At 52.7% G+C, this 19,301-nt stretch overlaps 2 protein-coding genes across 2 annotated transcripts in view; one reads left to right on the top strand and one right to left on the bottom strand.

Annotated features, from left to right (window-relative positions):
• Positions 1-845: 845 nt before the first annotated feature.
• CADM4 (cell adhesion molecule 4) lies at positions 846-14,563 on the top strand. Its single transcript, XM_081031897.1, has 9 exons — positions 846-984; positions 9,736-9,882; positions 10,248-10,400; positions 10,704-10,838; positions 11,242-11,406; positions 11,536-11,626; positions 11,775-11,947; positions 12,886-13,014; positions 13,529-14,563. The coding sequence occupies exons 1-9, from the start codon at positions 921-923 to the stop codon at positions 13,636-13,638; spliced, it is 1,167 nt and encodes a 388-aa protein (XP_080888023.1). The 5' UTR covers positions 846-920; the 3' UTR covers positions 13,639-14,563.
• A 2,130-nt stretch (positions 14,564-16,693) lies between these two features.
• The window catches only part of SRRM5 (serine/arginine repetitive matrix 5), a gene marked incomplete at both ends in the record, with an annotated part of 3,509 nt that continues 901 nt past the window's right edge, over positions 16,694-19,301 (bottom strand). The window contains one exon of the mRNA XM_081031514.1: positions 16,694-16,907. Within this exon, the coding sequence (XP_080887640.1) occupies positions 16,694-16,907 (214 nt within the window). The remainder of the gene's footprint in view (positions 16,908-19,301) is intronic.

The following is a 19,301-nucleotide window of genomic DNA, read 5'->3' as shown; positions in this document are numbered from 1 at the left end:
CGCTAAGGGCCCAGGAGGAGTCCACAGGAGCCTCTCCCTTCCTGGGGCTCAGGACTCAGGCTTTCTTCCAGTTGGTTCACTTTCTGGGGGCCCCTCCTGGGTAATGTTGCAGAGACACGGGGGTTTCTAAGTCAAGAGAGGAGGGAGGATTGGACCTGATTCCAGTCCAGCCCAGCCCTGCCCTGGGACATCCTGGACCTGCCCAAACAGGAGGCTGCTGCCTTCGCTCTCAAGGAGGCTCAGCTCACAGCCTTTCCTGTGACAGCTTCACCTTCACTCACCTCACCCACCTATCCACAGAACACTTCTCACTCCCCTTTGCTATGAAACACTCTCCCTCAGTGCTCACACCCTCACACACTCTCCTCCTACAACACTTCCACTGCACACACCCGCACACACCCACACACACATCCAAACCTTCCCACTGAATTAGCTGCCCCTCACCCCCACACAACATCTGCACCTTCGCACAGCCTTCCAACAACACCCTCACACCCTCACCTTGAACATGCACACTCACCCTCGAGCAATGTTCTTACCCTCTCACATCACACTCTCAGTTCTTGGCTCAACAACCACAACCTCTGCCCTCACCGGCACCTCACGTGTTCCCCAGCCTTGTCCCGCTCACACACACCCCTGGACGCCCTGCCCGCCTGCATCTCCCCCACCTCTGGGCGCCGCAGCCCCCACCCCGCCGCCTCCCCGCGGGTGCCCCTCCCTTCCCCAGGGTCTTGTGGCCTGTCCTTCGCCGTCTCCCCCTCCCTCCCCAGCCCGGCCCCGCCCCGGCCCTGGAGCCCCGCCCCCGGGCGGGCAGGGGGCGGGGCGCAGGGGGCGGGGCGGGCGGCGCGGGCTGTGCAGGTGCCGGGCCTGGAGCGAGCGGTGGCGGCGGCGGCGGCGGCGGCGGTGGCGGTACCATGGGCCGGGCCCGGCGCTTCCAGTGGCCGCTGCTGCTGCTGTGGGCGGCCGCGGCTGGGCCAGGTAGGGTCGGGTGCCGGGGTCGGCTGGGCTGGGGCGGGGGGCGGGCCGCGGTGACAGCCCTGGCGCCGCGGGGCCGCAGAGGCCGAACAATGCGCGCGGGGCCGGGCCGGGCCCCCTCCCCGGGACAAAGCGCAGCGCGGGCCGGGAGCAGGGAGCCGCGAGCGGGGGAGGGGGCGCGGGCCCCAGCCGCCCTGCCGCAGCTCCCCCACCCTGCACAGGCCCGGATCCCGGCGGGGACAAAGGGCCCGAGACCCCCTCCCGCAGCCCGCCTTCTCCGGGCCGGTCCCGCTGTCCTTCTGTCCGCTCTCTGCATCCCTCTGTCTGCCGGTCTCTGAGTCCGTCAGTGTCTCTCCTTGTCCCCCTACCCTTGTCCTCTGTCCCTCAGACTCGAAGTCCTGTCTCTCTGTCTGTCCCCCTTTCTCCTTGCCTCCCTGTCCCCCACCTCTGTATCCTGTCTTTGTCCCCCACATCTGTCCCTTGGACTCTGTCCCTTTTTAGTGGGTCACTCTGTCCCCCATCATCCTCTGTATTCCCCCTTCTCTTTGCCTCTGTATTTCTGCCCTCCCTCTCTGCCTGTCTCGCTGTCACCCTTGTTTCTCTGTCCCTTTTTCTCTGTCCCATCCCTTGTTTGCCTGTCCCCTATCTTTCTGTCATCCCTGTTTCTCTAGCCCCCCTCTGTCACCTATCTATCTCATTCCTCCGTCTATCCTCCTCTCTCTGTCCCACTGTTTTCCTGTCCCCTGCCTCTCTGCCTCCCCTCTCTACCCTGACAGCCTCCATCCTGGGATCCCCATCTCCATCCCACATTCCTGCATCTCTCTATCCCTATGTGCCTCTGGAGAGGAACTAACTCAGGCAGGGCATCCTAAAGGGTCCTGGAGGGAAATGTGTGTGTGTGTGTGGGGGGAGGGGGTAGTGTGGCAAACCTCAGCATGTGGGCACACACGTGGATTCATCAAATGCCTCCTAAACGCTGCCCCTCCCCACCCATTCACACAGCCAGGCCATGACTTACAGAGAAGCCCCCGTCCAGAACAGCAACAGCCAGGGAGCCATCCACATACCCTTATCACACGCTGAAAAGCTGGAGACCTCCAAGATAGGGTGACCCTGAGACTGGGGACAAGGTCAGGAAATGTCACCCACACACACTCTCAGACTGTGTGTGCCTCAAACCTGCCACAGGTCACCTCCTCCCTGTGGGTAAAGCCACTCTTAGGAGGAACAGAGGATTGGGAGGTGGCCAGGCAGGAGGGCTGGATGTTCTGTGGAGATTTGGGAGAGGAGTAAAACCAGATGGCACAGGATGGGGGCCTAGGTGTAAATCCTGGCTCTTGCCATTTGCCACAGCAGCTGATGGCAAGCGCCCTTCTCTCTCTGGGGCTCAGTTTCACCTTCTGTAAAGAGAGGATGTTGAACTCAGTGATCTGAAAGGGAAGGAACTCCAGCTTGAACCCCCGAAAAGACTTCTGACAAGTTGGGTGCTGTTAATCCTTCCCTACCCCAGGTATGAGGCAGAGCCTCCCTCTCCTTAGGACAAGGCGAGAGGTAAAGCTGACCTTTCACCCTCCACCTTGCTTTCTTCCATAGTCTTCTGCCATCGCTTCAGACGCTTACCTCCTTTCTTTGTGACAAACATGTCACCATTTCCCAGATGAGCGCTTTGGCTACATTTCCATCCAATTTTATTTTCCTTTCTTCATTTTTTAGGCCCTAAAACCCAACCTCATAGAATCCTAGAACTAATGATTCCAGTAAACAAAGAATCTGAGGCTATTTTGACATCTTTAGGAGCCTGGAATCCCAAAGTCTTTAGAATCTTAACACCTTTAAAATTCTAGAACCTTGATGCCATTAGCTCTCTAGCCTCTTGACAACTTTAAAATTCTGAAATCTTGGCCTCTTGGAGATCCTGCGTCTTGACAGCTTAGAATTGTGGGACGCTGGAATATCAGAATCAGAAGACAGCCTAAGATGATCACCTATCCAGTTCAAGAATCTTTTCTCCAACACTTCTGGGAGGTAGCTTTACATGTTTGTCCCTAATTTAAAGTTACTGCTTCCTGGTATCCTACTCCCTTCTATAAACTTTCTCTCAATTAAATAGCCAAGCATTGGGCTTTATAAGTTGGGAGAGAGCTGATGTCCGGGCAAGCGCTCTGGACTGGGAGCTGAAGAACCAGACCTGTCTGGTGTAATTTTGTGTCAGCCACTGTTCCTCTTGGAACCTCGCTTTCCCCTTCTGCAAAGCATGGGGTAAGGGAGCTGCAGTACATGATCTCAGAGGGCCCTGCCCGCTTTCCTTTTCATTGGATATTTCTGAATGGCCTTGGCTGCCAGATTTCACGGGGTGTCCATAGTCTCCACATTTCTCTCTTGTTCAACCTCCTTCCTCTCACCTTGCCTAGCTAGCAGAAGGGGAGATGGGAGACGGCGTCCATTTGTTTCCTTTGAAAAAACGTAGTCTCTCTTTCCTGGCTCACTCATCTGCCATGAATAGCAGAAGATGATGTTGAGATTTATGCCAAAGAAAGAATTGTGTCCAGGGTGGGCAGGCGAGAGGAAGTGAGAAAGAGAGATGGGTTGCCTGCCCAGAGATGCCTACAGGCGGACACAGAGATGTACAGGCCATGAATTGGATGGAACAGAAAGGGGCTGAGGAAACAGATATCCAGATACAAAGAAAAGATAGAAGCTGTTGGAGTTGGGGGTGCCTTGTGGCAGGGGAGCTTGTTGATCCCAAATAATGTTTTCCTCCCAAGTGACTCACTTTTTCCTGCTAAATTTCTGACCTGCCACTCTGAGAACAGGGGGGCCTTCTCTCCAGTGTGAGTCACCCCAGGGTCCAGGTCTTGGGAGGCTTCTGACACTGACCCCCACCCACCCATGAGCTAGATGCCTGAGTCTCTAGAGCTGGGGTCAGATTCTACAATGATTGCAAGACCTTAGACACAGCCGGACTGGGGCCTGGGTGGGTTAATGTCGTGCGAGCCTGGCCTGTCCCCGTCTTGGGGAACACAAAGGCAGCTTTCTCTGTCTGGGTGGGGTGGGGGGGACTTGGAGACAGTCAGACTTGCCAGCGCCCAATGGCCTGTGGCACCAGGACCCAAGCTCCCACTGGTTCCTGCCTGTGCAGACCCCAGGTCCCTAGGTCCTCTTGGAACCAGGCACCAAGGCTCCTCCGCAGGCATCCAGTGGGGCAAGAGGGCAGCAGCAAAGCCTGGGCTCTTCTGGGAGGGGGGTGAATAGAGGGCACTGGGGGTGGAGGATAGGACAGTAAGCACTCAGTGCAGGCTTTCACCCTTCCTGGAGCAGGAATTCCTCCCCTGACCCCATACCCAGGGGGAACCTCCAGAGGACTCCCCCACCCCCTGGCTGGGCCTGAGGCGTGGAATCCAGGGAGTTCTGAATATCCCAGGAACGTGGGGGCCACAGGGGAGACTTTGTGTGTGAGGCTGCTGACTCGCCCCTATGCCCCCACCTGATGCTTGGTCCCCAGATAGTAGGGGACGGAGGGCTGGGGAAAGGCAGGACTGTGGCTCTGGGGGATGAGGACTATGGACCTGAAGTCAACAGTTTCCAAGAGAGGAAGGGGCTGGGGTCCTCGACTCCTGAATCTGAGGTAGGAGAAGGTGAGGGGTCCTGGACATGAGTGTCAGAGGGAGGAAGGGGCTGGGGTCTTGGATTCCTGGGACTGAGGGAGGAAGGGGCTGGGGTCTTGGATTCCTGGGTCTGAAGGAGGAGGGGCTGGGGGCCTGGGCTCCTGGGTCTGAGGGAGGAGGGCTGGGGGCCTGGGCTCCTGGGTCTGAGGGAGGAGGGGCTGGGGGCCTGGATGCCTGGGTCTGAGGGAGGAGGAGGGCTGGGGGCCTGAGCTCCTGGGTCTGAGGGAGGAGGGGCTGGGGGCCTGAGCTCCTGGGTCTGAGGGAGGAGGGGCTGGGGGCTTGGACTCATGGATTCTGATATAGAAGGGGGCTGGAGGTCCATACTCCTAGGTCGCGAGGGAGGGAAGGATGGGGATACAGTCTCCTGAGTTTTGAGAGAAGGAGCTGGGGGTCCCACTCTAGGTTTCTGAGGGAGGAGGGGCTGGGACCCTGATGCCTAGGTCCTGAATACAGGCGCCTTCACAAGGCTGAGCTGGCGAAGAATTGATGCTTTGTGCAAGGATGTTCGGACTCCGCCATTGATGGGGGGCTAAAGGGGGGTTCAGTTAGAACGCAGGGATGTACCACCTCCCTAGGGGAGGAAGTGGGGGAAGGAAGCATGATGCCATGAGCTCCCTGGGGAGCGGATACAGAGGGGGTGGTTGTGACCTTCCCGGAACTGTGACCTTGAGACTCCCTTGGGTATTCGCTGACTCAGGACCCAGGAAGTGCTCCCCCATCCCGCTTAGTCTCCGTGGAAACATCCACCAGCTGTTGCTCTAGACCCCTGGCTCCTGGGTCCTGAAGGAGGAGGGAGCTGAAGGCCCAGACTCCTGGGTTTGAGGGAGGAGGATGCTGAGAACCAGACTCCTGAGTCTTGATGAAGGAGGGCTCTAGGAGCCTGGACTCCTGGATCCTGGCAGAGGAGGTAGTTGGGGCTGGATTCTTGAGTCTAGGAGGAGAGTGCCGGATTCTGGGTCTCATATCACCTGCTCTGGCACTCTTTCCCAAACCTTCCCCTGTCCCTTTTTCCAGGCACCATCCTGTGATGACTCCAGACTGTCAACACAGTTTAAAGGGCCAGTGCCCTAGTCCCAAAAGCTCAACCTTTCTCTGACCAGAAAGTCCCTCCTCACCACCCCCCAACCCCGAAACAAAAGCTTCTGGGACATTAATATTCCAGGCACAGACACTGTTGGTTACTGACTCCTCAGGAGGGGGAGGGAATAAGACAAAAGCCCCCACCCTCACCCCATGTGCACCCACAAGCAGAGGGCAGGGGATAAATGTGCGAGGGCAGATCCAGAGGTCCTGGTGGCTCTCTGGAGATGTTGCATTTCTGCCACTGACTTATCTGAGCCTCATTTTCCACATCTGTAAAATGGGGGGCTAGCCCTGAGGTCCAGGATCCATGGATAGGCTTCAAGATGTTTTTTAAAAGTGCCAGAATGCGCAGCAGGCCAGTTTTCATGTTCAGGGGTATGTTTCTGGAGGTTGTAATACCAGCAGTTTTGCAGAGAGGGCTCCCTGAGCTGCAGGCACTGGGCTGGGAGGGGGTTGGGGTCTTGAATTTCTATGAGGCAGGCACTGGTATCATCCCTATTTTATAGGTGGGGCATCTGAGGCTGGGAAAGGTTAGGTACTTGTCCAAGGTCACACAGATGGCAAGTGGTGTACCTGGGATCAACCTAGGAGTTTGAGAACAGTGATGTCACAAAGTTGTTGTGAGGCTGAAATGAGATCCTGCCTGACACATGCTATTCATTTACCCATCTCCCAGACATTTATGAATTAGCAGGCACACTTCTAGGCACTAGGGGTATAGCAGTAAGCCCAGTGGCTTATCTGCCTGCTTCACGGGGGACAGATAATAAAGAAGTGAGCAAATTAATAAAATGATTTCCATGAAATTTCCATTGGGGAAATAAAACAAAGGTGATGAAATGGAAAATGTTCTGGAGGTGAAGGGATGGGGAGAGAAAGTCACTCCTAAAAGGTGTTGATATGAGCAGAGATCTGAGTGAGAACAGGATGCAGTCCTGGGATGATCAAGGGGGAAGAACATTCCAGGAAGAAGGAAGAACAATTGCAAAGGCCCTGAGGTGGGAACAAGATCAGCGTGTTTGAGGGATATCAAAGCCAATGAAGTGGAGTGAAGTGAGGGTGATTGGCACTGTAGCCAGAGGGGCCAGGGCACCGTGGAAGTGCAGAGAAGGAGTCTAGATTGTATTCAAAATGTAATGGGCAGCCTTCAGAGGGCTTTAAGCAGAGAGGTGACTTAATCTGATTTCCCTTTTTGGAAAATCCATTTGGCTGCTGTGTGGGGAATGGCCTGGGGGGAAGGCAGGCCTGGAAGCAAGGTGACCCATGAGTAGCTCTTGAAGGTCCAGGTAAGAGATGGTGTCATTGGATTAGGGTGATGATAGAACAGACAGACAAAGGTGAATAGATTTGGGATATATTTTGGAGGTAGAATGGATAGCTCTTGCTTATGGAATAGATGTGAGAAGTGAGGGAAAGAGTGAGAACTTGATTTCTAGGTTTTTGGCATGAGCAACTGGGTAGATGGTTGTGACATTTACTGAGATTGAGAAAACATGGAGAGGAAAATATTTGGGGCAAGGATTGGACACGTTAAGCTTGATATTCCAGGAGGTGCCAGATAAACCCCTAATAGTGGCTTAAAAACACAAAGAGTTATACTCAAACACAGAAGAACCCAGAAGTATGCATTTAGGGCTTTTATGGCAGCTCTCCATCATTACCTGAGACCCAGGCATCTTCCAGTTCTTGGTTCCACCATCCATACTTCCTTTGTCCTCATGGTCAAACATGGCTGCCAGACTCTAGGCATCACATCCTAGTTCCAGGCAGCACAAAGGTGACCTGGTAGACAAGGGACTTGTCCCCCCTTTTTAGGAAGTTCTCCCCAAATTACCATATGACACTTTTCCTTATGTCTAATTGGTCAAAACTGTATCACATGGCTTCACTTAGTTGCAAGAAAGTTTGGGAAATATCTCTTTCTGCTAGATGTAGGGCAACCATAAAACTCAATCAGGGTGCTTTTGCTAACGAGAAAGGGAAGCACGGATGTCAGGGTAGGAAGCTAGCTGTCTCTGCCTCCATCCCCCAGAATTAATCTTTTCCACACCTTAGCCCCAGATTACCCATCGTTCTTATAGGGAACATAACACTTTTGATGGGATATTACAGTGACTTGTATCTACCTCCCCATAAATCTTGAAGGTTTTCCAGGACAGGGATCTCATCTGACTCATCTCTAGGCACCCAGTCCCAGAAAACATACCTACTGCTCAGGAAATACTCAAATGAATGAATGAGAGACTGTAAGAGACATGAAGCAATAGTTATCCCACATTTAAAGGTAAATAACCAGATCTGAACATGGCTCTTTCGTGCTTCAAACCTCCACTGGCCTTAGGATAAAAGCTAATCTCATACCTTGGCATTTAAGGCCCTCTGCTAACACATTCCATAACCCTTCACCAGTGCTGCACACTTTGTACCCACAGACAGGAGTGGATGTGAATGCAGGATACAGAATCAGGTCTGGATACAGATCCTGGCTCTGCCACTCTCAGGCTGTGTGACCTTAGGCAAGTCATTTTCTCTCTCTGGACCAATTTTCTTGTCTGTAAAATAGGAATTGGGGAAAAAAATTGGGATTGATAATAGTACCTACCTCATTTGGATATTGTAATGATTAAATGGAAATTATATAGGTAATGCCCTTAGCACAGAGCCTGATTGGTACAGCAAGTGCCTAATAAACAGTTATTGTGGTGATTCTTGTTTTGAAGATGACGGTGACAGTGATGATGGTGATGCTGATGATTAATCTCAGCTTTGAGCTTTATTCTAGGCTGTTTCCTATGCTGGGAACACCCCCTTACTAATTGTTCCTCTGATGGATGAATCAGGGTAGGTTAACTGCTATAACAAACATCCCTGAAAGCTCAATGGTTTAATCAAAAAGTGTATTTCTCACTCATGTTACAGTCCTGGGAAGGCAGATCACAGGTGGGCACAGTCAGTCAGGGCCCTGGATTCTGTCCAACTTGTGATCCTGTTCTCTTCTAAGCTCCTCTCCATTCAGCCAGCAAGAAGGATGTGAGGTGAGCCATGCTGGAAGATGTGTTTCTCTCTTCCACCTACACCCCATTGGCCAGAAAGCAGTCACGTGCCCCCCCCAAGTACAAGGAATCCTGGGAAAAGTAGCCTAATTGTGTGCTGTACCAGTAAACTTTAGTGGTGTAACAGATCGTCCAAAATTTAGTGGCTTTAAACAAACATGTTATTTGCTCTTGACTCTGGGGGCCAGCAGTTTGGACTGGATCAGCTGGGCAGTTCTCTTTTTCCCAACTGGGGTCACTCCTGTGACTGCAGTCCTGGTAGTCTCACTGGGGCTGGATGGTCAAGGATGGCCTCACTCACATGGCTGGCGACTGGTGCTCGCTGTTGGCTGGGCTTCTCTCTCCATGTGGTCCCTCATCCTCAACTAGTCTGGGCATCTTACCCCCCACAGCTTTGGGGAAGCAAGGTCTCTTGAGGCCTAGGCTGAAGAATTCATATAATATCACTTCCAGCAAATTCTGTTGGTCAAAGAAGTCACAGGCCTGTCCAGAGTCAAGGGGCAGAGTGGCTTCTTCCTGGGGGGGAATAGCAAAGTCACCTTACAAAGGGCATGTACATGGAGGGGAAGACTGTTGAGGCCATCTCTGTATACTAATTGTGCCCAGGTGTGAAAGATGGGGTTTGGTGAACACATAAGAGTTTCCCACACTTGGTGAACTGCTGTTTACTCAAGATCTGAATTCAATGGTGCTTTCTTCCAGAACCTTCTCTGATCACCCATCTCTGTAGGCAGTCTTGGTCTCCCTTCCGTCTGGGTTCCTAGTGTGCCCTGTGCTGCCCCATTAGAGTCCATCTCCTGGACTCCAGCCTGCAGGAAATGTTGGGTGTGATGAACTGAATGACAGGGAAGGGAGAGGAGTTGGAGGTTTGGATTAGAGAGGAACAGAAGGAGAAAGACTGAATTACAGCCCTCAAAGAGTCTCCTATCCTGTTTCTCTGTCTACTGGTCCAGGGACAGGACAGGAAGTACAGACAGAAAATGTGACAGTGGCTGAGGGTGGGGTTGCCGAGATAACCTGCCGTCTGCACCAATATGATGGCTCCATAGTTGTCATTCAGAACCCAGCCCGGCAGACCCTCTTCTTCAATGGCACCCGCGGTGAGTGCTGGGGCCCAAAATCCTGAGTCTTGAAAGAGGAGAGGGCTGGGGCCTGATTCCTGTGACCTGAAAGAAGACAGAGCTGAGACTCTGTGGACCCCTGGGTCTGAGGGAAGACGGGACTGGAGGCCTGGACTCCTGTGTCCTCAAGAAGCCTGGAGCTGGGGGTCTGGAATCCTAGTCCTGTGGGTGGGAGGGCCTGAATCATTCTGAGTCCCCAGGGGGATAACTAGGTGGGCACCTTAGACACATAGATGTGGCTGGAGAAAAGAGGCAGAGGGCTGAATTCTAAGCTCCTGGGGGAAGGGTGAGACTCTTGAGGCCGGGATTCCCCAAGTTGACTCCTTCCCATTCACTCTCTCTAGCCCTGAAGGATGAGCGTTTCCAGCTTGAGGAGTTCTCCCCACGCAGGGTGCGGATCCGGCTTTCAGATGCCCGCCTGGAAGACGAGGGGGGCTACTTCTGCCAGCTCTACACGGAGGATACCCACCATCAGATTGCCACGCTCACTGTACTGGGTAACCACTTCCCACTCCTGGGACCCATGCCCTCCTCCTTTCTCTTCTGCTTATGCCTTATCCTGAGACCTGACCCTGGCTGTTTTTAACCTCCTGAACATCCGGCCTTAGTAAATATGGCCAGCCTTCCTCTGGCCATAGACCTCTGGCCTCTAGCCAGAGACCTCTGGCCTCTGTGTTTTCACTCTTGCCACATGGGACTCTTGTTTCCTTTGATCCCTGGGATCCCGCAGCGTTGTCACTTTGAACCCACCTCTGTGCCTCCCTTAACCTCCCTCCTTACCCATTTTCTCCCTGTGTCAGTGGCCCCAGAGAATCCCGTTGTGGAGGTCCAGGAGCAGGCGGTGGAGGGCGGCGAGGTGGAGCTCAGCTGCCTGGTTCCACGGTCCCGCCCAGTTGCGGTCCTGCGCTGGTACCGGGACCGCAAGGAGCTGAAAGGTATTACCGGAAGTGGGGTGAGAGGTGTGGGAGAGGTGCCAGTGAGGGGCGGGACTTGAGAGATGGCGGGTTGTAGGAGATGGGGCTTAGGAAAAGCTGATTTGTGTGTGGGCGGGGCTTGGAGAAGAGCACCCGATTCTGGCAGACACCAGCCACTCAATATGCAGCTATTGAATTAATTGATAGATGAGAGACGTGGGTATGAAAGAGAGGGGCGTTGGGAAGAGGCACATGGGGTTGTGGTCTTGGTTCGGGGAGGGGAGAAATTTGGAGGACAAGAGGGGAGGCTTGTGGATTAGGGGCCGAGCTTGACAAAACCTGCTTTGGGATTGGCTGGGGAGAAATACATAGGGGCGGGGGAGCCGCAATCCTGGCCTGAAGGTGTCTCCTTGGGGCGTGGCAGGTGTGAGCAGCAGCCAAGAAAATGGCAAGGTGTGGAGCGTGGCGAGCACAGTGCGGTTTCGTGTGGACCGCAAGGACGATGGTGGTATCATCATCTGCGAGGCGCAGAACCAGGCGCTGCCCTCGGGACACAGCAAGCAGACTCAGTACGTGCTGGATGTGCAGTGTAAGTGCTCGGTGGTCAGGGACCCGGTGGATGTGTGGGCTTCCCAACGCCAGCCGCCTGCCCCCAGGAGGGTTACTCGCCTGGTGTGATGACCCTGATAACCACTCTCCCATCTCACTTCGCCCACAGACTCCCCCACAGCCCGGATCCATGCCTCCCAAGCTGTGGTGAGGGAGGGAGACACACTGGTGTTGACGTGTGCCGTAGCGGGAAACCCCAGGTGAGCTCTGGCGCCGGAGAACCCTGAAACGAAAGAGCTAATATGGACCCTCTTATTTGGAGATGCTGCATATGTAGATTCCTGAGAAGTCAGAATTGGGTGCTGGCACCTGAGTCCCTATCTCCCCCTATACTTTAACCCGGTGCAGGCCAAATCAGATCCGCTGGAATCGCGGGAATGAGTCTTTGCCGGAGCGGGCCGAGGCGGTCGGTGAGACGCTTACGCTGCCAGGCCTAGTATCAGCCGATAATGGCACCTACACTTGCGAGGCATCGAACAAGCACGGCCATGCCAGGGCACTCTACGTGCTAGTGGTCTATGGTGAGAGCTGGCTGAGGTGGGCTTGGGGGCGGGGTTCAGAGAAGAGGCGAGGCTCCTGGGGGCGGGGCCTGTGCAAAGTGATTCCAAGGGGTCAACAGCCCACAGAGTTCTTATCCTTCTGGGGTCAGACTGACCGTTTGAGTTCAGGATACTGCAATATTAAATTGCAAGTAATTTAGTCTGTCTGCGCCTTGTATCTTTATCCGTAAGGTGGAAATAAAGAATAGCACCCATCCCATACGGTTAATGTGAAGACATATGAGCTAAAAAGAGAGGGTACCAAAAAATGTATACACATTTTAAGAAAGGAAGAAACTATTAAAATTGTAATACTCAATATATACAGATAACAAAAGATGAATACAAGTCATGTGTGACTTCCTGCAATGACAAGAGGTGCTCAAAGTGGTTCCCATCGGTGTCCAGACACTTCTGATTACGGGGAACCACTGCTTGAGCAATGTTGACCGATTTGTCCTCTTGTATACATTTTTTTGACACCCTCGGTATATAAAGCGGGTGTAATGGCCCCTAGCACAAAACAAGCGTTATGTGTTTAGCTCTTATGATGGTGGGGCAGGAATTTTGGAAGTGGTTTGGCCCTAGCTCAGCATTTTAAATACCTGGAGCGTTTTAGACAAGATGAGAAGGAACTTGGACCTGAGGTTCCGTGGGGAAAGAAACAGATGTGCTGTTTCTGTTTTCTGGGAGGTGGGCTGAGGGAAGGCAGGGCAGGTATTAGCAAAACACTCATTCCTTGAGGAAATGGAGCATCAGGAAAGAGAAAGGTCCCGAGAAGGGTTCACAAGGTGGCATGTTAACGGGCGCTATTAGATGTGGTGGGTGGAATGGTTTAACAGATTGGCAGCGATGGGGCCAGGCTGGGACCATTCTCTATGAACTAACTGGTCCTGCATCCCATCCTTTTCTTCTGGCAGACCCCGGTGCGGTGGTAGAGGCTCAGACGTCGGTGCCCTATGCCATTGTGGGCGGCATCCTGGCGCTATTGGTATTTCTGATTATATGTGTGCTGGTGGGCATGGTCTGGTGCTCAGTGCGGCAGAAGGGTGAGTGGGGGCAGGGTCTGAATTCAGCGAGGGGTGTGGTTGATTGGGGAAGGGGCGTGGCTTATAACCCGGATACGAAAGAGGGCGGAGCCTAGACCCAGAATTCATAAGTGGGCGGGACCTGAGGCCAAGATTCCAAAAGGGGCAGGTCTTTTGCCCAGGACTAAAAGGGGTGAGACGTTGAAGCTGAATTAAGGCCGTGGGTTTGGAAAAAAAAATTATCTTCCTAATTACTGGATACGTTGGGAGCAGAGCAAGGGGATATCACCAAGAGAAGGATAAGGGATGATCTTTCCAGGAACTTTTGGAGTCTTCCTAATTCTGCTTTACCTCTTTCTCTGCTCGTTTTGCTATTCCCTGGACTTGATTCCCTCTCCCTTTCCCTATGTGTTCCGTTTCTCCTTCCTTCGTCTGATATCTGTCTTTCTGTCTCTCTCTTCTCAAACATTTCTGTCCCATCTCCTGGGTCCACATGTATGTGTCTCCTCTGCCCCCGGGGTCTGTCACCCCTCAGGTTCCTATTTGACCCATGAGGCCAGTGGCTTGGATGAACAAGGAGAAGCGAGAGAAGCCTTCCTCAATGGCAGTGATGGACACAAGAGAAAAGAAGAATTCTTCATCTGACCCCACTTCCACCCCGGGCCTGGGCCTGGGCTTGGGCTGGGGTCCACCCCACTGCCAGCTGCAAAGACATTTACCAGAGTCTGGGATGGTGGGCATCTCCCCCCACCACTAACACCTCAGACGTTTGGGCAGGGATGGGGGTGTTGGATGCCTGGGTCTCTGCAATGGCCAGAAGCAAGGTCCCAGAGGCCTGGGTCCCCCAGGGGGCAGGGGCCAAAGGTCCAGATCCCCCAAGTCCAGGGAGGGCAATAGGGATTGGGTTGGGGGAAGCTAACTGGGGGAAGGCCAGGGCCCCTAGGCTGCAGAACCAGGTCTTGTAGGGAAGGGATCAGATTCTGGTAGGGGGGTGGGCAGGGGAAGGGGAGCACAGATTTCTTTGGGGGTCTCAGACCCCCATGCCAGCCATTGTAGGAGTTCCACAGAGCTCTGGGCACCTCTTTGCAAAGCCATGTTTGCACGGTTGGGGATGGGGGGGGGGGAGGGTGTGGAAACAGGGATTCTGTGTCTGTGTCATAACTTTGATGGGGGTGGTGAGGGAGACAGCCTCAACCCTTTTCTTCAATCCCCCTTTCCCAGGTTCCTGGGCTCCCCTTCCCTTCACCTCCTTCTCCCACATCTCTCCCACCCATAGTTGTCTCCCTGTCTACTCTCCCCTGGGGGGGCCTTTCCCATCTCTCCTCCAGGCCCTCCCAGGGATAGGAAAAGGATTTTAGGGGGTACATTGGTCTCTATGGTTTTATATATAATATATTAAAAAAATAAAAAATCTGTATGAAAATATCAGATTGTGCCCCCCTCCCCTATTCCTGGCTTTTGCCCCCTTGTTTAAAAAAAAAAACAACACACACATTTTGTATGGGACGGGAGGGGAATAGGGAGGGGGTTTGGCAATCCCACTAACCACCATTAAACTGAGGAGAGAACACGCGTTTGGTGTGGCTGTGTGTCTGTCCCTCTCCCTAAACCTGCACCATGTTGGGAGGGGAACTGAACTAAGGGAGGGGAGGAAGAGGAGTGTGATGGTTGCTGGTGGACAGTATAGGCCAGGCGGGGGTCCTTACCTCACCAATGGCACTTTAAACCTCCAAGAAACCTGGGTTGTTTTTCCTGGACACTCCTTCAGCCAAACAGTCACAGAATCTTACCTCTTCAGCAGCTATCCCATCCGCACCCCATGGCCTGGACGCTTCCCCTGGCTTACTCCCACCCCTGACAACAGTCTCCTGGGGAGCTTTCAATTACATCTTGCCTTGTGCCTGCCCTTCTCAAAACTTTCCTACCTCCCCATCATCTCTAGATCAAGTCAAAGCTCCTTAGCTTTGGGGCATTCTGAGGCCCCTCTTTCATTCATCTAAATTTCAAATAAGTGATTCTACTTTTAGATTTATAAATATATTGACCTCTTACTTTGTGCCAGGTGCTTTTCAAAGGTCTATAGATGCCATTGTTGAATAAAACAGGCAAATGTTAGGTGTTCAGACCCCTTAGCACTAATCTGAGATGTGGTTCTGTTCTAAGTACTGAGGTCCCAAAGTGGAAAAGGGTGACTCCATGTTTACTCTCCATGTTTACTTTCATGAAACTTTCATGAGGAAACAATCAACAAGGAAGGAAGAAGGAACTTAATTTCAGGTTGCCATTAAGGTAAAATGCAGAGGAAGGGGATGTGGAGCACAATTTTATTTTAACGTGTTATTTTGGAAAACTTCGAACACACAGAAGTAAACGGAACAGGACAATGAAGTCCCATGCATCCTTCATCCCAGCTTAAATAACCACCAATTCACTGCCAATCCTGTTTTATCCACAATCCCACTCGCTTCTCTAAAGCAAATCTCCGTGTGCTATCTTAGAAAGAACATGGAAACCCCCTCAGATTGGTATCTGTGCCAAGATATGAGTGGTGAGCACAAAAGCAGCTATTCGAAGATCAGAGGGAAAAGCATTTTTAGGCAAAGGGAACAGCAAGGGCAAAGGACTGAAACGACAAAGAGACTGGGAGGTTTAATGTGAAGTGGAGTTAATCAGGAATGAATGGAAAGGAGAGAGGTGGGTAAGTTCAGAGATAAACAGGAGCAGACCATGTATCTAGCCCCTGGACCATGATAAGGAGTTTGGATTTGTTCTAAGGATAACGGGATCGCATTGGAGAATTTTAAGCTGAAAAGTGAGTCACTTCCAAGATGTAGGAGCCCTTCCCCTCTCTAATTCTGGGTTCTAGGCATACTATCTACTTTCACTTCCGCAATCAAATCATGTACCATGTACTTTTTTTTTTTTTTTTTGCCTCTGGCTTTCTTTGCCCTTACTGTTCTCTCTGCCAGCAAGACTCCCATTCCAGTTGGCTTCTATTCATTCTTGGCTTAAAGATCACCACCTCCTGGAATCCTTTCCAGGGTGGGGCGGGCGCCTCTGGCCCCCACAGCTTCCTATGCTCCACTCATCCCAAGTCTAACCACCCGGGGTTGTAGTTCTGATTACGTGTGGATCTCCTTCCTTTGGGGCGCCATGAGGCTAGGGGGTCAGGTTTGTCTTGTTCACTGCGGAGAGCAGTAATTATTTATCCTGGATGGTGGTGGAGGGATGAGAGGGTTGGTAAGGGACCTAGTCCTTGCACCCCCCCCACCGGATGCAAACTGATCCCGACCAAACCAAGGCTAACACTTGAGCACTAATCCGTAGCCCCTGTGCGCACGCGCTTTGCTCAGGCGCGCCCCCCGCCTCACATATGCTAATCACTGCGCTCGGGAGTACGGCCTCTGGGGAATATGCAAATAACCCCTTTCAGCGCTGGAGGCCTCCCATTGTCCCGCGCTAAGATGATGCAAATGAGTAGGATTTAGGTCCAGGATCCCGGCCGAGCTGGCGACCCCCACCCCTGGGGCATCCCATCTTCCACAAGGCGTGTTCCTGCTGCGCTCACGCACGCGCGAGTCCCGCAGTTTCTTGTTCGGTCCGGCCGCGGACTGTACCAAGGGAACCCGGACAGCGAGGGGCAAAGCCCGGAACCCCCTGCCCGGGCCTCATCGATGGCACGACTCGGATAGCCCCTCAGTCACACTGTGAGCCAGGAATGGTCCATCTCGCCGCGCAAGCGCCCTAGGCTCTTCACGCCCCTCGCGCTCCCTCCTACCCCACTTGCAGCGCAGGCGCCGAGCCCGGGCGTGCAGCCGCCGCCGCCGCCGAGCCGGAGCGGGGGCCGCCCTCGCCGGTGAGTGTCCGGGATCAAGGTGCGCGGGGCATGCTGGGAAGCGGGCTCTAGGGCACCGCTGCATGATGGGAGTGACGGCTCCCGTCACCGAGGAGCCGGCAGCAGTCTTCGGCGGTGATAGTCTGAGGGCGAGACCTGGGCTCCCTTTTCTCCCCCCACTCGACTCCGTGCCGTCCTGGGGCATCCTGGGAAAGGGGGCGCCCGGCCCTAAACGTTGTTGGGAGTCTATCCGCTAGTCGTTATAGACTGGTGCATTCTAGGAAGGATTATCCTAGCTCCTTGTGGGGAACCGGTCCCTTTTGTCACACACCCTCCGCTGAGCATTTTGGAACCTTGGATGCTTGGACACAGAGCACCTTGGAAGGTGGTCATCATAGGCCTGAGGCATCCTGGGAAGAATTGCCGCGGGCCATTGTGGGGACTGGTCCTTATTGCCCCGTATAACGTTTTGCGCTGGCTTCCTTACCTCAGTGTTGTGGAAAGGGGTGCCTGTGATGCTCGCGCAGGGCCTCTTGGGCGTTGCTTGATACAGGCTCAAGACAGTGTGCGGTCTTGCCCACATGGTATCAGGGAGCCTCAGTTATGCCCCTCTTGAGATCATGGGAGCCAGTCTGGCTGCCATCATCATTGTGGGAATGGGACTTGTTCACCAACGAATTCCTCCATCCCATACATGGATCACTCTGGAAGGGGCCTTGTGTGATGTGGGCGTGGGGAAGGGGAGGCTAGACTGGTGAGCCATTTCTCCTGAAGTCCCAGTTGTGCCTGGTTGCCAGCTGAAATATAGAACGCCCAGTTAAATTTGATGTCAGATAAACAAATGTACATCCTAAGGATTGCATGGAACATATGCATATTAAGTAATTATTCGTTGTTTATCTGAAATCAAATATGACTGAGCATTGTCTGTTTTTATTTACTAAATCTAGCAACTTTATCCTGACATAAAGTAGAATTCCCCGATTAAATGGGGCCCTACAGGCAACAGGGATTACGAGAAGTATCCTCTGCCAGTTGGGAATCTTCTCTGTCCCTATAGCCCACATCCAGGTATCTTTAGAAAGCTCCCCTGCGCCAGCCTCCTTTAGACTTCAAACCTGATGTTTTTCTCTTTAGCACCAGCATTAAACATCACCTCCAGGCTTTGAAGGAACCATGTATTTTCCACCAATGTATACTTAGTGCCAGCACAGACCTTGGCATATAAGAGGTGCAGCGGAGGCTGCCATCCCCCTTCACTAACTTGTTCTGCCCAGCAATCCCTGTTAGATAGCGCACTGCGAGACAAAGAAGTGGGTGTGTGTGTGTGTAGAGAAGGATTGGTGAAGAGGGAGAGAAAGGAGAGGAGTTGAGAGAAGGCTTCTTGGTAGAGGCAGACGTGGTATTTGGGTTGGGAAGAGGTACCGAAGTTCTTGGGTTTGAGGTGAGCCTTGTAGGGTGAGGAGGAGTGACGAAGGGGAAGGAGGACATTCTCGACAAGAAGAGCAGGATTTGCTAAGATCCACAGATGTGAAAAGTCCTGGTGTGCACAGGGGCAGGTGAGAAATCTGGAATGGTTTATAGAGTCAGAAGTGGGAGTAGTTAGCCTGTTAATGGAGGACCTGCCACATATAAGCAATTTATATGAATGAACCTACTGAATCCTCGAAAAATATTTTCAGCCCAGGATTCACTTGATGAGATGTAGGATGACATGGCTTCAAATCCTAGTTCATGTTTCTCCCAGTTGCTGTGACCTGGGACTACTTGTTAATTCTCTCTACCTCCATTTCTTCGTCTATACAGAGGAGATAATCTGTCTCGACATGGTTATGAGGAATATATGAGTGAAGTCCTGGAAGCCCTTTTTGCATCTAGAAGGAGACAGACTGGAGAAGTTTAGGTCCTTTGCTTGAAGATACCCAGCTAGAATGTGGCAGATTTAGGACTCAAACTTAGACACTATGTTGCCAAGGTATTAATTGATATAGAACTAGGACTGACATTCAGACTAGTGCAACCATGCCAGTTGTTTAAATATTTAAATACTTCTAGACTGGTTGGTATATCACCACTATGCCAAGTAATCCGTACGCCCAACTGCTAGTTTGGATCCTCCCCCAACTCCAGGCTTTCCCACATTTTAGCAACAAAAGGATTGATATCGGGCGTAGGACCATGTTCTACCCTCAGTTCTGATTGGTGCCCAGACTTGTTCCCACCTTTAAATATTTGGAATCTTACCTTCCCCGCCCCATTGAATAAGAACCACAGACAGCTTTGTTGCTCAGGTGGGTAAATTAAGGCCTACAGAGGGGCAGGGCCTACAGTCAAGGCCTTGGAGGCAGTCAGGGACAGAGCTGGGGCCATCTTTGCCTTGCCCCCAGCACTGAGCGCACAGCTAAGCCTGGGGAGGCAGATGCTATGTAAAAATTTATTGAGTCACCACAGGCCTTTCCTTCCCCTGTCCAGC

This window comes from Rhinolophus hipposideros (genome assembly GCF_964194185.1).
Source record: "Rhinolophus hipposideros genome assembly, chromosome: 21".
NCBI classification, from domain to species: domain Eukaryota; kingdom Metazoa; phylum Chordata; class Mammalia; order Chiroptera; family Rhinolophidae; genus Rhinolophus; species Rhinolophus hipposideros.
The sequence above is the reverse complement of the archived record's forward strand: the minus strand, read 5'-3'. Positions and strand labels throughout refer to the sequence as shown.

Bases quoted from the DNA above. Each gene is read 5' to 3' on its own strand.
- CADM4 (XM_081031897.1), top strand. From the start codon at position 921: ATGGGCCGGGCCCGGCGCTTCCAGTGGCCGCTGCTGCTGCTGTGGGCG. The intron at 985-9,735 runs GTAGGGTCGGGT...CTACTGGTCCAG, and splicing joins GGCGGCCGCGGCTGGGCCAG to GGACAGGACAGGAAGTACAG. The intron at 10,401-10,703 runs GTAACCACTTCC...TCCCTGTGTCAG, and splicing joins TGCCACGCTCACTGTACTGG to TGGCCCCAGAGAATCCCGTT.